Source organism: Lagopus muta, chromosome 2 (assembly GCF_023343835.1).
Source record: "Lagopus muta isolate bLagMut1 chromosome 2, bLagMut1 primary, whole genome shotgun sequence".
Classification (NCBI taxonomy): Eukaryota; Metazoa; Chordata; class Aves; order Galliformes; family Phasianidae; genus Lagopus; species Lagopus muta.
Window position 1 is genome coordinate 101,704,272 of NC_064434.1, and position 16,059 is coordinate 101,720,330.

The window sequence follows — 16,059 nt, forward strand, 5'->3', positions numbered from 1 at the left end:
AGCTGATATAACAAGCTGTGTCAGCACATACTGCTGTATCTCAATTCAGTTTTATGAATGTCAGTGATGGTAACCTAAAAACCATTCGTGTGCTTATGTAAATTGCAACACAAATCAGGTTAGATCATAGTTATTAAGCACAGAATATATAAATCTTTTTCATTAGCAGGTAACTGATACGATTCACATCCACTGCTTGGCACTTACTTATAAAGTAAAACAATTCTCTGTTAGCATGTACTCAATTCTACACTGATATACAAATGTAAAAAAGCTGGAAATCAAATATTTCAGCTACATCATACTAATTTCTACAACCCTATGTTGTTAAACCAAACTTGAACCAACAGCATAATTTTATAGGACTAATTTCATGATTTTATGGTAAAACTTAAAAACATTCCAAAGAATTAGAGGAGACCATGGAAGGGAAGAAATCAGAACTTCTTCAAGCTATACTTGAAAGTATTGATAAAGTTAATTCCTTAGATTATTACTTTCAGACAGGGAAAAGCAATTTAATTATAAACAATACAGTGCCCTTTTATTGTAAAGGCCTCTTGTCTTTTTTCTGTCACACTTCTTTTATGGTCTGTTTACTTTCTTTTGACACCAGCTAACAGAAGATTACAGGATTATTTCAGCAGCTCATCACAGGTCATCAAAGTTGGGGTTCAGAAGTACTGTAAAGAAATGGTGTGCATTCAGATCCTACTAGAACTAGTAGCAATGAAGTTAAAGAAAAGAGCTCAGCCCTTTAGGGTTCAACTAAGCTCTTTTAAATAGGAGTGTAAATTCCTTGAAAAAAATCTCTATACAGCCCAGGCTATTTTTACATGAACTGGCACACTTTCTATTTCAGAAGCTCTAAGCACTACCTGAATAAAGACTGGAGACTGCAAAAAATAAAGGTCAATAAATTTTCTTTAGCAATGCACTGATTGTGCACAAAAAATTAATAGGAGAAATGTTGATGCATAAAATGAAACATTAAGAAAGGTGTAAAGCTGGGACAGTACAGCTTTAGTAGTAGTTCTAGGCAAACTCATCTACAAGAGCCAATTTTGAGAAACCCATGCATACAAAGCGTAACGTGCATGCAAGCTATCTATATTTTTCAGTGAAGGCTAATTGGTCATTACATGCAAACTTATTTTTAGAAGATGCACATTTAAATTCACAGACTGTAATTTTTGCCTGAGGGCTATTTAGAAGCTAGAAGATTTGGAGGAGGCAATGAGGGATTAGTGATAGTGATTTTTAGGTTCCAGAAAGCACTCTAACAGCAGTCCTGTGCTTTTTTTTGTTTTGTTTTTTTACAGCATTGCTATCATCCTATCTCCTTTCAGATAACTTTTTTTCCTTCTATTCATTCTGTCTTACTAAAGACACAGTGACCACTGAGTTTTCACATAGCATATCTTTATTACAAAGGAAAGGGAACGCTTCCTGGTTCAGCTAGAGATACAGCAGATTCAGACACACAGAACAAACATTGACAAGAGAAACGGCTGTTATTAATTATATACATATAAAATAATTAATAATTAATTAATAGAAATTAATTATTTTAATTACTACTATAGAATTTATTTGGCATTACACTACTATCATAGAATGGAGAGCTAAAAAAATGAAGATGCTAGAATTCAAATCACAGAATTATAGAACCACTAAGGTTGGAAAAGACCTCCAAGTTCATCCAGCCCAACCATCCTCCAATGATACCCATTAAACCATGTACCTTAGTAACACATCTACACGTCTCTTGGCCACCTCCAGGGATGCTGACTCAAGCACCTCCCTGGGCAGCCCGTTCCAGGGCCTCACCACTCATTTGTATCAAACTTAGCCCAAAACACTGAAAATTATGACAGACCAGTTTATTCCAAGCTTTCCAGGTTGGTGTTTTCTACTACATTTGAAAGTTAATGCAAACACGGTCTCTCCTTTTTCCATGAACAGCTGCTCTGGTATCTATCCAAAGCAGAATGTGATTACATTTGTGCTGTTGTAAGGATCACACCATTTCTACTGAATCAGTCTCCTGTTCTAAATTTTAAAAAAATGAGTGAATAACCTCTTTTTCAGAATTTCAGAACGTGGCTTTTTTTTTCCTGCACGAATGTTCAAAGGCAAATGAGCAGTGCAAACATAACCATTGATACAAGACAGGTTTCCTAATCAAGATCCTTCCAATCTATTGATTTTTCATATTTTATTTTCATTTGTTGGGCAGCTTATATTACTGAAGAAGACAAGGTGGAATATCATCATGGTTTTGGCAGAAAATTATAAATGCTGTTGGCGAGTTCAGTTATAAGTCATTACTATATTATAAATATTTTATCTTGTGATTGAGAAACCAAAAGTAAAATCTAAGGAGAAAGAGATGAATAGGATTTTTATCTGTAACTTTAACTCCGGCTACCTACTATAAATGTCATCTTAAAACCTTTTAAAATTACTCAATTTTTTATGTTCTATCCCTTTATACGATTCAATCCAATATAGAGCCATCTCTCTTATTTCTCATTATGAACAACTAATAAGTTAACTTGTATTGTCTGCTCTTTGTTTATATAGGCCTGAAGTTATTTAGAGGATGTTAAATTTAAAAACAGTGTTTTATACACAACTGATTGTCAAATAGAGATGTAATAAAGAACAACCAAATTTTGGCAAGAAGTGCACTGTTCCAAAGTGTGCACTGGTAAGGGATGCAGGTCTATGCATATATAGAGACGAGAGGAGAAGGAAAATGATAGCAAAAGGGACAGGGAAAGCAAATGAAGAGACAGCAAACTGACAAGCAAATGAACACACAGCTAATTGACTTAGTATTTCTTAACCACATTCCCTTTCTAATCAGAACAATAACAACAGAAAAAAATTCATATAAATTAGCATGCAATTAATATGTAATCCATTCTAGAAGATTAACGTTCACTGATGAATAATACGTAATCTGTATACGAATTATATACATTTGTTAATGATAAGATCTGATAGGCTTAGACAACAACATCCTTATTATTGATACAAAAAGACCTTATAGCACGTGATGTGTCAGGTGCTTAGAAAAACCTTGCTGCTCCTAAAGACTTTTCAGGAATTTCAGCACTATTTTTCAAATATTTAACAGTCATCCAGTTGATTTCCATTTGAAACTACTTGGATTAGAAAAAAAAATTACGAAACTAAAAAAGGATGAAAGTTAAAACTCCATTTCCTTTGCAAACAGTAACACAAGTATCTACAATGAGAAGTTAGCTTTAAACATGCACATTCCTCATAAATGAAGGCTGTAGGAACTTTTAATGTTACAGATGTCTTTCAGAGCAAACTCTTGATTAAGAAGCTAAAGCACATGCTTAATGTGCCAGTCTCCCACCAATCCTACTACTTTGTGTTAATGAGGATGTGAAAGGTTATTTTTTGTATACAAACATGGAACTTAGTTAGACAGAGAACATATATACATGTGCTGCTTATCACAGTGTCTTCTGTTCCGTTACTTTATTTAGCTAGCTTAGGCTTACAGTCTCCCTTCCATACTATTTAAGCATGAAATAAAGAACTTCACAACAGAGATGTAAGTAATTAAGATAAAAAATGTAATATAACAGATTCCAGACTTGTCTATATATTGTAATCATTCCCTTAGCCTGTTTTTCCAAGGTTTAGGATGCTTTCAGTTTTCCCTCATAATAAATTCTTACAGAATCAGGCACCGTTCATATAATTTCTCCTGTGAAAAAACCCAGATTTTTGTTTTGTAATATCTGTTTCATATTAGGAACTTAAATAAACACAATCTAGGTAAGAAGAGCCTCATACATTAAAAACCCCGATGACTTTCAGTATTATTTAACATGTTAACGCTATCGCATCCATCACTGAATGCTTGTTCAGCTTCACTGAATGAACACTGCAAGACCTAGTCAAAACATTTTACCTGGCAGATACATTTGTTCTTCCATTTGCTCAGCACACATCGACCGTTTTGCATTAAGTCCTAAAGGACAACAAAAAACAGAGAATGGAGTTGGCAGTATGCATTGCCGATATCAGTTAACCTACTTTGGATTTTCAAGTTTATAGATGAAGTATGCCACACAAAGATCCAGCGGTCCTGGAACCGCCTGCCAGACAAAAGCGCATTTATCAACACAGGGACAGTTGGATCTTGATGAAAATTAAAGCTGTTGAAAGGGGTTTGAAAACCAGATCATCTGTTACCGGTTTTGAAAGTTCTGAAACATACCTCAACCTCCTTCAGTGTATCTCGCAGTTTTTCCGGTCGTTTGTTTTTCAGTATCCAAGGGTAATCTCGAGCTGGCAAATGAAAGAGGCAAAAAAGGTTTTTAAAAGAAAAATTATGTATAGGTGAGTATATATATATATATACACACATGTGAGTGTGTGCATGTGCATGTGTGCATGCAAACAGCCATTAAATATAATAAAAGTTCTACAAGTTGAACTTCTTTTGCTGTGGAAATATAAACTAGGTTTTCTAGGAGATACCCTAAACACAAGACTTACCTATAATTGGAAGGGAATGGCTATGGTTTCTATTGTTAAGTGATTTCCTTTTGAAAAGCTCGACTGTAGGAACAGTTAGCATAAAATATCCACACTGGCTATGAATTCACCGTAGCAATTGTGCACAAAGCTCTCAGGATGGAATATCCTGCTCAGCTGGTAAGCAATTGCAAGGAGAAAGCATCTCATATTCAGTATGTTAACTCAGATTCAAGTTACCAAATCTTCAACAGGTGCTATTCTTCAGAACTAACATTTCTTTGCCCAATTTCAAAAAGCAGGCACTGACGTGTCTGCAAAACATTTATGCATGAATATATGCATATATAGAGGTATTAACAACAGGTAACTGTGAACACTATAGGCTATATTATGGAGTATAGTTATTTACGGGATTTGTTCTTGGAAAATTTGTTCCTAAGAATCTGCCTAGTCAAGGAAATCAGAAACCACGTGACTTCCACAGTCCTTTAACAAAAATTATTAATATTTAGCAAAATATTTTGAAAACTGGGGGGTAATACATAAACACTGAAAACAGGAGGCAAAGCTTCCTGGAGCTGCGTATCACTAGGCTCGTTTCATGGCTGAGAATCAGGCTTGTGAAACTGCATTATTTAAAAGTGAGCAGTTTTCTGTTCTTGAGTACACAATAAATAACATGAGAAATTAGAACACGTCTTTTTAAAATCTAGTGCATTTAAGGGAAACTTGATTAAAAGTTTTGAGCTCTGAGCTGTCAGTTTGAACACCAACTTCCAGACTGAATAACTTAACAGTAGTGTTTAAACTCCTCTGCAAAAAGGAGCTTACAAAAAGAGTGCTCTAGAGTGGGGGGGAAAAAAAAAAAAGAAAAAAAAAAGGATTTCATCTATCAACAAAAGAGCACACAAACATACAACTTCTCTTTGTATTTTATTGGACAAAAGCCAGTGTTGGTGGAACTGTTACGATAATATTAATTAGGCATGTAAGATCGCATTTTCAATAATTGCCTTCATAAATACTGGAATATGTATCCACATATGCAAAATGGGAAATTGCCTGTACGGATGCTAAACTATATATATACAAATCAGCAGCCATGAATAAAGTTACCCAGCACTCCTCCTGAAGAAATGTCTGCTCTGTTTTCTGTTTAGGCCACTCCAATATTTACAACCACAAGATGTAGTAGCTTGTGTTCTTTTGCATGCTTGAGGTTTCTGTATAACTGGATTTATCTGAGCCTGCTTCTTTTCATACAGCCAGCGCCTATTCGATAATGCTACATGAAGCACAAGGGATGTAAATCCATTATGCTCCTCCCTGCTTAAAACCCTCCCCACCTTTACAGAGCTGTATTGATTCTGACACACAACCCTCCATAGCAGGTATAGATTTACCACGCAGCTGTGTGCACCTTTATAACCATCTCCAGCAGGGTTTCATCCTGCTTCAAACCTAACTTATGGTGCTGCAAATAATTCCTCTTTCCAGAGCACACTTTGCCTTAAAAAACTGAACTGATAAACTTAATAAACTGAACAGTTTTTAAACTGATAATGCAGGAACCATGTACACGTTTCAAAGCTAAAAATGTTCTATGAAGACAGCTGGTTATTAACCTGCAAGTTGATTTTGGATGAAAATATTTTAGCTATAATTTCCAGTTTTGAGGCAGTTGGTGTTTTGATGCAAGAGCTAAGTTGGAAAATATTTTAGGTTCATATGCTGGGTAACTTTCATTTTTGTGACTCCTCTTGATAATGAATTTGAGAAGCACACTACTAACCTCAGCGAAATAGAAAAAAGACCAAAACAAAACACAAATATGCCAGGAAGGAGTAGTTACAACTTTTCTATTGTTTTGTTAGTAATGCTGAGACAAAATGGCACAGACACAGAGTTACACTGGAAACAGCCTGACATTATTATTATTATTATTATTATTATTATTATTATTATTATTTTTATGTTTTTCCAGTTGTATCATCAATACAAAACAATAATTTTGTCTTACTCTAACAAGAAACTGAGAAAACATCCTTACATTCTGCTAGCTTTTGCTTGTCTTCCAAATAACCATGCTTCATTTGTGATCCTAGAGAAAAGAACAGATGAAAAGATGCACGATAATCCTTACAACTGCTGTCAGCAAATATTAATATTAGAGAGGAGTCACATATTGTGATAAAACACAGAAATTTACAAAAAAAATTAAGACAGTCCTGATGTTTTCACCTCTTAAGTCAGATATCTTAAATTTGCAGTGAAAGAAAGGCTTACGAGGCCCAACAGGTGGGCCAGTATTACTGAGCCTCCACTCTCATCAGATAGTGAAGTGAGCTGCAACTGAACACAGAGGAGCAGCTGAGTCGGTCTATCAACAGAGGCACAGAGACAGCGGGTGACCCACCACACTGAGCCCAGGGATGCCCACACAAGCTTCCACTCCAACTTGGCTGCAAATGGGAAGCAATTCCAGCTGAAGAGACCTTTTGGCCCATCGTGAAACTTCCAGGATTAACAGGATTAATCAGATAAAGAAAATTGATCATTCACTCTGAAATGGCTATTTCAGATAGCAGTGAGGGCTGCAGGAGGCCAGACCAGCACTCGTGCATCCATGATGCCCTCTGCTGGGATGCAGCAAATCCCGAATTCCTGCAACAGCCAGCACCTGCATGCCCAGTGAAGCACAGTGTCTGAGAAGTGTCTTAGCATTCTGCAATAGGTGAAAGGAATACAGAAACAGAATATAAAAACAAAACACAAAATCCCAATAAGGTTTTGATGGCACAAAGCTTGTCTTTTATAATTTTATTCGTATTGGAGAGACATTAAATTACACACAATACATTGTTATGTAGATATTTTCCCATAGCCTTCCTTTTTCCTTTTGAGTAAAGAGTTTTTAAATACTCTGAAGTAACGTGGATAAATGAGTCTCTACTCATGCCTACTTCATAGAAATACAGAGGCACAGATCAAAAATTCAAAACGGAAGTTTTCAGAGTGAACTGCCTCTGCCAAAGAACCCTGAACATCTGCAAGCCCTGTTTAGTTTTAGTTATGGGTGTTTATTTTACCTGGCTCTTTCTTGTCATAGTACTGATGTACCCCAATGTCTTCATCTATATAATCAAATAGAAATACAGTTAGTTATTGATGTGACACTGGAAACAGAACATAACTTAGCAAGCAAAGTTCAGCATCACAATTCAAGCAAGCTGGAGCAAAGTACTTGGAGTTAAATTGCGAGCCAGAGTGGAAAACCTGCAGAATATACTCTGAATACCAGTTGGAGTCTCAAGAATCAGCAAGCTAGGGCTGAAGGAGCACATGCCAGGTCCTTAGATTTGTTTGCAGCTGTCATTTCACATATGCTTTGATTCTCTTCCAGCTGCCAACACTTAAAAGTGTTTTTTAACCACTTTCCTAATGACCATCTTTTGTGTTCTTTCACAACAAAAGGTAAGAAACACAGGTAAATGCAGACTGTACCTTAGAATAACAAGAAATGTTTTCTGAGGCAAGTTGAAGTCAACAGTAATATTTTTTTAACATTTGTGGATTTCAGGAAGCTGCCTATCCAAAGGATCCAATATTGATCTATAGGTATTACTGCCTACTGTTGTACTAGATGCAAAAGCATGTATTTATTCCTATGGCTTAGGGCAAGCCCTGGCTATATACCAACAGCCTATCAGCATCAAACACAAGCGTGCACTTACCCAGAGCATCTCCCTCTGTCCTCCAGGTTCCATGGCAAAGAAATTTGGATGCTTGGGCTACCATACGACTGTAAGCCAGCTTCTAATGTGGCTGACTGCCAAATACTTAGGTATACCCTGGCAAGCTCCACCAATAGATGTAAGTCTGACTTAAATCTGCAGTGTTTTAAAACAATTTATTTGACACTGCATGTCATTCTAAATGCATTCTAAACTCAAAAGACATTATGGGGAGAAATTCATGTGCAGAAATGTAGAAAGACAATGTCAAAGATGGAAAATAGGTACAGTATGCCCACACACATATATAATTGTTACAGAACCAGAACAGTTCTCACACACAGACAGGTTGCTATGGCACACGAGTCAATATCTGAACAATAATAACACTTGATTGGTTTTCAATGAAAACACAGTACAATGGGCATGAAGTGTCATAAACAATATGATCCATTTATAACTCAGTAGGGTTTGTTTGTTCCTTTTTTTTTTTACTTTAGCAATAGTAAGACAAAGTGAATGAAGTGTTGGTAAATAGTTTAGTGTCTCCTAGAATAATCAATTAAAAATATTAGTGTTTCCTTGTACGTACAAGGCTTCATATAATCATGCAAAATACCTGGAACATGAAGCAATTTCTTATTTTCATACTAAGTACAAATCAAAATGCCACTGCAAATCAAGTTGACTATTGATCTTCGTTCACCCAAATCAGTTACTATGCTGAAGCTTAAAGTCGAGTAGGGTATAGCTTCCAAAAAGTGAAAAGGCAACCAGTTAAATATAATCTCAACATTTCTGAGTTGAAAGGATGCTCCAATTCTACCATGAGATAAGCAGAGAAACTAAGTCCAAACATAATCTTGCTTTCTAATTTTCTTTCTCCTAAGCTTAAAACTTACTTCATTTAAGTATTTAGAATTTTATATCAATTTAATATTCATCAACAGGCTTTGCTATTTTGTTTTATTAACAGGTAACAGCTCACCGCTAATATGTAAGGTAGTCTTCAAAGACCACAGGTGCAGCTCAGTCAGGCAGAAAGTCATCTGATGGCAGATGGGAGCCCAAGCACTATGACAAAAAGGAAAGAAAATGCAAGAACAGATTAATTACTATCTATCACCAACGAAACCAGTTATTTTGGAAATGAATTGCTGGAAGAATCAACCACTGGTGCTGTTTTGTTGTACTTAAGTTGTAGTTTTTAACAACAATAAATTGAACGATGCATGAGAACGAATAAAATAAGAGGACATGCATATACATAACCACTGTATACAGAGACAAATCAACATCTGTTTGAAGTTAGAGTTGCTCTTTCCATAGAGAGTAGCTTTGTGCTTGATGCTTCTCATATACACTTTATAATCTACCTTTACTCTACAGTTATTACCTTAAAACATGGAAAAGTGAAGCCATTACTTAAAGATCTTCCTCAGATATGAAAATTTGACCTCCGGGGCTCATTTTTTTCAGACATTGTACATAGGGAAATATCAATATAGTCATGAAACAGATGTCCTTGTAAATAAAAATAAAGCACATGAAATCAAGACTGACAAAACAGCAGACATGAAGGAAAACACAAACATTGAAAAATTACACACATAGATTACAGTTTTAAACTGTGCTCTGCTTTGTTGAGCAATCCATCTGGCTATTCTTTCTAGAGGATGTGTTGTATTTCAATGGAGCATTTCCAATCTTCTCAGATGCTACAATTAATAGACTTGCCTGCATAGTAACTTCCCTTAGGGCTCAAGTAGGCACACAGACCAATTACTTTGGTTACTTTTGCTAAACCTGAGAATCCACTGAAAGCTGGACTTGGAAGTGGAGCTTACCAAGACACAACGCACTTCAGAGCCACTGCTAGAATGATACTGCACTTCAACTTTTTTCTTGGAACTTTCTGTTCATCTTCATTTCTTTCCTATTAGTACAACTTAAACAACATTGAGATTTTCAGTTGTTGAGAAATGAACCAATTAGAACACAACTGCAGAACTCTTGCGATGAAGTCTGTGACTTCATCACATAAAGACTACCAGACAGTTCTGTCAACAGTGCTATGATGAGAAATATGTGCAAGGATCTCAGGTAGCATCAAGGAAACTATCACAGTCCCAGCAAATCTATGAGACCTTGAGGTATTATAACTGAAGCTAATATGTATGTTTTGATGCACTGCCTAATCCACTGAAATAGCAGCAAGCGGAAATAGTATTTTCTTTACACTGATCCCCAAATGTACAAAAAGTCTTGCTGACTTACTAAATCCCATAGTCCTGTAAGAAAGAAAGAAAAAAATAGCTCACAATGCACATCTAGTAAATGGAATATACTTTCACCTTGGGTGAGAATGAGATTTGGAAAAAAATGCAAAGAGATTAGCAGCGTGGTAGTCTGTTGAACATGGGAACCACTTGTGGTATAAATATGGATGAGGACAACCCCTCGTTTTTCATGTGGACTACTGTAAAAGAAGATTGTGTATTATAATTTTCTGATTTGATTTCACTTTCTTTCCTTTCTTAGAAAGTGAAACAAAACTTACATTCCCCAAGGGCCCAGGGGTCTTGATTAGATCTCTCACTAATAAAAAGTCACTGAATTGAGTGAACTACTCCAAATCCTATCATGGTTTGACTAAGAAAAAATGAAGAAAAAAAAAAGCCTTGATTGGCAGATGATCTGTTCACCTGGAAGGATGGTATAACTGCAGAGAAGACAAGTCTAGGATACTTCAGCACAACAAATAACCTAACAGAACTTCCCAAAACAGAATCACAGAATTGTAGGGGTTGGAAGGGACCTCCAGAGATCATCGAGTCCAACCCCCCTGCCAAAGCAGGTTCCCTACAGCAGGTCGCACAGGTAGGCATCCAGGCAGGTCTTGAACATCTCCAAAACTTATATAAGTTGACATCATGGGACGTTTCTATTGTTGCTCTCCCAGAAGACTTTCAAGCATTAATTCCTTCACTGAATGTCAATGTCACAGGGGAAATCCTCCAAAAATACAGGGAAGCTTTCAAATGGACACTAAATATTCATTCTTCAAACACATATTTAAAAAAAAAAAATTGTACCTGTAAATTTTTTATAAAAGTCTTGTATTAAAATGTAAAAAATACAGACTTCTTAAAATCTGCATTTCAGTTCTGTACTGAATATCCCAGATTAAGAAAAATTCCCTGCATCTCTAAAGAAGTAAAAGAGATTTTGCCAAATAACCTGTCCTTGAATTGATCTTTTTGCTTCTCCCTTTCTTTGGACCTCAAGCACTCCCAAATCAGCTAATTATTTGAATGCTGGTTGATGTTGTGTCATTGAAAGTAGCCATCTGCCCCCAGAATACTGGTCCAGTCTATCAGTATCCTAATCTGAAATATCCTCAGTTTAAACTCTACAGAGAAATTGCTTCAGTAACAAATACATTTTAAAGTCATGTTTTGATTCAGATGAATTAATTTTCTTGTAGATCTTTTTGATGGAATATACACTGACTTTCAAAGTTAAGCAATCACAGATCACCATTTACCACATCAATATTTTCCAGCACAACGGAGATGACAGTGAGCTGTTTGCTGCTGGAAAAAAAAGTTAAGCATGAAAACATAAAGAAGCTTTAAGAAATCCACATCCTTCTTTTAAAACTGAGTAGAAATTGGGAAAAATAGGTTAAAATTAATCTATTGTTAGGGTAAAACTGGAATTCAATTTAACAGCTGATTCTTTCTCTGGCTCATGCAACACTGACTGCTTTCATAGCACCTCCACAAACAGGCAGAGATATTCTGGTGGCTGCAAAAAGCTTACTGACAAACGGAGATGTTCTGTGATGGTTTGTCTGCTCCACTATCAGCGTTCAGATTGCTTTGTTTAAAAAAAAAAAGCCCAATTTAATAAATCTTTTTTCTAACCACTGATACAGAAAATAAGCACCTGGTCACTCTGTAACATCAACAAATGCTGAAATTGATATCAAGGGTCCACCCTGACACCTTCAGTTTAACTGCTGCTGTGCCAAACAATTAGGAACTATGCCCTGCATGGGATATTCAGAGCACAGTTACTTGGGAAAGCAGATCCTTGTGGAAGGCAAAGCCCATTTCACAAAAATGAGGCCCTCAGAATATTTTGTTGAGAACACGACATGCTGACTACAACAGGCTATCTGAATTTTGTCATCTATGTGCCAGAGGCACATACATTGTTCCAACATTGTTCCAAGCCCCCCCAACAGTTAAGGCTGCAACTGCAGTTAAAGACATGCTACCCCAAATGGACTGCCATAAGTCTATGGGACCAGACAGGATCCATCCAAGGGTGCGGAGAGAGCTGGCAGGGGTGACAGCCAAGCCGCTTTGCATCGTCTATCAGAGTTCCTGGTCAAACAGAGAAGTCCCTGAGGATTGAAGGCTTGCCAGTGTCACTCCCCTAAGGGCCATAAGGAGCATCTGGGGAACTACAGGTCTGACCACAGTGCCAGATAAGATGCAGCAGATCACCTTGAAGGAGATCACACACCATGTGAGGGACAATCGAGGGACCAGGCTCAGCCAGCATGGGTTCATGAAGGGCAGGTCCTCCTTGACCAACCTCATATTGAGTGACCTGCCTGGTGGATGAGGGAAAGGCTGCTGATGTATTCTACCTGGGCTTCAGCAAAGCCTTCAATACTGTCTTCCACTGTAATCTCCTGGAGAAGCTGGCCGCCTGTGGCTTGGACAGGTGCTCACTTTGCTGGGTGATATTGGTGATAGGTGGACAGGTGGACTGGATGATCTTAGAGGTCTTTTCCAACCTTGGTAATTCTATCATTCTATCATACTAGGCTACGCAATAGCCTTTGGTAACAATATGCTCCTTCCAGGAAAGCTGTCAGAAATCCAACATTCACAGTGAGAGAGAAAAACATGGGGTTCCCCTCAAATATCTCCTTGTATTTTAGGACACCCTCTCCTAGGAGCAGAAACAGGTAAAATAGAAAGCTAATTTGGAGGGGGGGGGGAAAAAAACCTTTAAAAATGCACTCCAGGGAAAAAAAAAAAAAATCTATGTATATATATTAATTGCAGGTTAATTACACAATAAACCTACTATTTTTAGATTTCAGAACAGATTGCCCTTACCCTTTTAGTTTTGCCTCCCATTGCCTGCCCTTTTAAAAGTTAGCACTGTCTCTCTGGCATCACTACAGCTCATTCATTACTCTATAACCAATTTGTAACTTAAACAAGAAATGCTCAACAAGCTAAGTCACCAAGTCACCCTACAACTTATTCTATGATTCCATGATATCATATTTGGAACAGAAATTACTGCCTGCTTTTTCCTCCCATTCATGACAAATTCCTCCTTCACCAAGAAGAGAAATTCCCTGCAGCACTGATAGGCATATTTGACTCTGTAAGATAAAGCTTACATCAAACTAGGTATGTTTGATCAGTAGCTATTTTCTGTACACTTTGAGTAGATATAATTTCTTTGTATAAAGCATATCAAGTAAAATATACTTTTTTAGCTACGTAAAACTTACAGTAATTATTTGTATGAAACTGGCTTTGGCTGTCTCCATCCTTTCCTGTGTTGACACCCATAACTATACATCTCCCAACCTGTTCTGCTGGTATCTCACCAACCAGTTCTCCAGTTTCTCCAACTCCTAGCTTTAATATGCCACCTTCCTCTTTGGAGGCAGACACAGGCTGATCTTTTTGTACTTTTTTCCTTTTTTTTAATTTTATTTATTTATTTTTTTTTTAATTCATCTCCTTGCCTGCTGCAATGTCTGCTGAGCCCAGGCCAACCTCTTCTCAGCACCACTATCTTGACAACCTGGAACTGAAACTCCTTGCCTGAGTTTTTTGCTCTCTTAACAACATAATGAGCTCCATTTTTATATTTATTTACTTGTCCCTTAAACCACTTTTCCACTGAGAAAAGGACAGATTTTGTACTATAAATGAAAATCAGGCCCTCCGCTCAATTTTAACTCCAATTTAAGAAGTAAAAATACAGGCCTGCTTTTATAAATCTTCTCAGTGCATAATGACTCATATTACAATATTTGTTTAAAAATATTTTCAGCTTATACGAATGACAAGTTGTTCAATTATCATAAATTTTAATGCAAATATTTACTGTTGTTACTTCCTTTCTCTCTAATGCAGCGGACATTGACAACTGAGTTCATTTTCTTTGTGAAACACATGAATGAAGCAAATTCCTTTCCTTAGGCTATCTTCCCCAGCCTAAATAAGAAACCTATTTGGTAGATGGGTGAACAACACACAGATCATCACTCTGTAGTGAAATACACAGTGAAACTTCTATTGTAAGAAAGGCCTAAATACAGCTTGCAGAACAACCACTGAAAGGAAATACGTTACCTGATAACTCAAGAATTCTGGCATGAAAATTATACATTGTAAACTAATTCCCATATACAGTGAGGTTGTAACATGATTCCTTGAATTAATTTTTATGAGGGCTTTTCTTCTGTTTTATGAGACTAAATACAACCTTTTCTGCAATGACAATTAGTTATATTTACTGATTTTTCATCCTTCAAGGCAGATAAACAGCACCTTAAAAACACTGAGGCTATTTGATGTATAACACACTGAAACTTTGTAAATGCTGTAAAACAGAACAAATATTTAATTTCCAGTTGTCATTAGTTAACATTACTTCTACAACAACTGTCTTGGCCCTAACAATACATAATATTGTCATTGCATTAAAAATGTTGAGGTGCTGATCCTGAATCGGTCACCTTGGCAAAGCTCTCAGTAGTACTATGTCAATAAGTAGCTTACATTTAAAAAATGTAGCCAGAATTAATTTATGTTAAACAAGTTTTGGAGATATTATTATTCTGATACAGAGCAGCTGTGTATGGCCAAAAAGCCATGCACGCTCTTGCTCAGGATGTGAATTGTCGGATGATAGACAGCTGTCCCATTCATTCTCCATGACTCAAGCTAACAATTTGTTTTGTGCTTACTAGATGGAGGGTGCTGAAGCTCAAGGAAACACTACAGAAAATCTACATGCGTAGATTTTGAAATCTACACGGGTATTTCGTTGCCATCTAATTGCTTGTTCAGTTGTTAGAACCTAAGCACAATTTTTGCTGAGCTGTGACCCAATATGATGACGACAGGATGTGAAACTAAGTTCTGACTTGGTAAATTCTAGCTTACTGCCCAAATCACTCTGCCATCTCTCTCCTCCCTTCAGAAACACACTTCCTATTTATATTATTGGGGCATTCTTTTGAAAGACATCCATTGATTCACTGAACAGATAAGAGGAACAACAGTGAAGTAGAATGAATTTGAGGGAGGTAATGCCATTTGTCAAGAAGATATTTAGTTTATGTATCAGCCACACCTCTGATAACATTAATGAAGCTAGCAATCATTCTGCAATTGATACTACAGGCAAGTATTACGATCTGTAACAACTCTGTCAGAGTGGTGTGAAAAGTTAAGAAGGTCACAGAAAATAGATATAATTGACCCAGGTTTTTACTCCTTGGAGTGAAAAGTTCATATACTCATTTTGATAAAGACCCTGAAGGCTTTTATATAAACCAGATAGTAGATAAGCGATCCAAACCACAGATATCCAGTGCTGACATCTGACATAAGGTAATTACAGAAGTATTAAATGTCAAACTGTTTTACGCTATTCTTTTAGATAGTGACTGTTGTTGTAAATAAAGCTATTTTTCAGTACTTAAGGTCAGTAGGTCACAAAATTTCACAGTAGCGGTATC

At 36.6% G+C, this 16,059-nt stretch overlaps 1 protein-coding gene across 7 annotated transcripts in view; it reads right to left on the reverse strand.

Annotated features, from left to right (window-relative positions):
• LOC125689132 (WD repeat containing planar cell polarity effector) overlaps positions 1-16,059 on the reverse strand; it is a 138,604-nt gene that overhangs the window by 80,601 nt on the left and 41,944 nt on the right. For all 7 annotated transcript variants that reach the window (XM_048935967.1, XM_048935966.1, XM_048935960.1 and 4 more), the window contains 5 exons: positions 9,253-9,338; positions 7,620-7,664; positions 6,581-6,631; positions 4,268-4,338; positions 3,959-4,018 (listed from right to left, as the gene is read on the reverse strand). In XM_048935967.1, coding sequence (XP_048791924.1) covers positions 3,959-4,018; positions 4,268-4,338; positions 6,581-6,631; positions 7,620-7,664; positions 9,253-9,313 — 288 coding nt within the window. In that variant the 5' untranslated portion in view covers positions 9,314-9,338. The remainder of the gene's footprint in view (positions 1-3,958; positions 4,019-4,267; positions 4,339-6,580; positions 6,632-7,619; positions 7,665-9,252; positions 9,339-16,059) is intronic.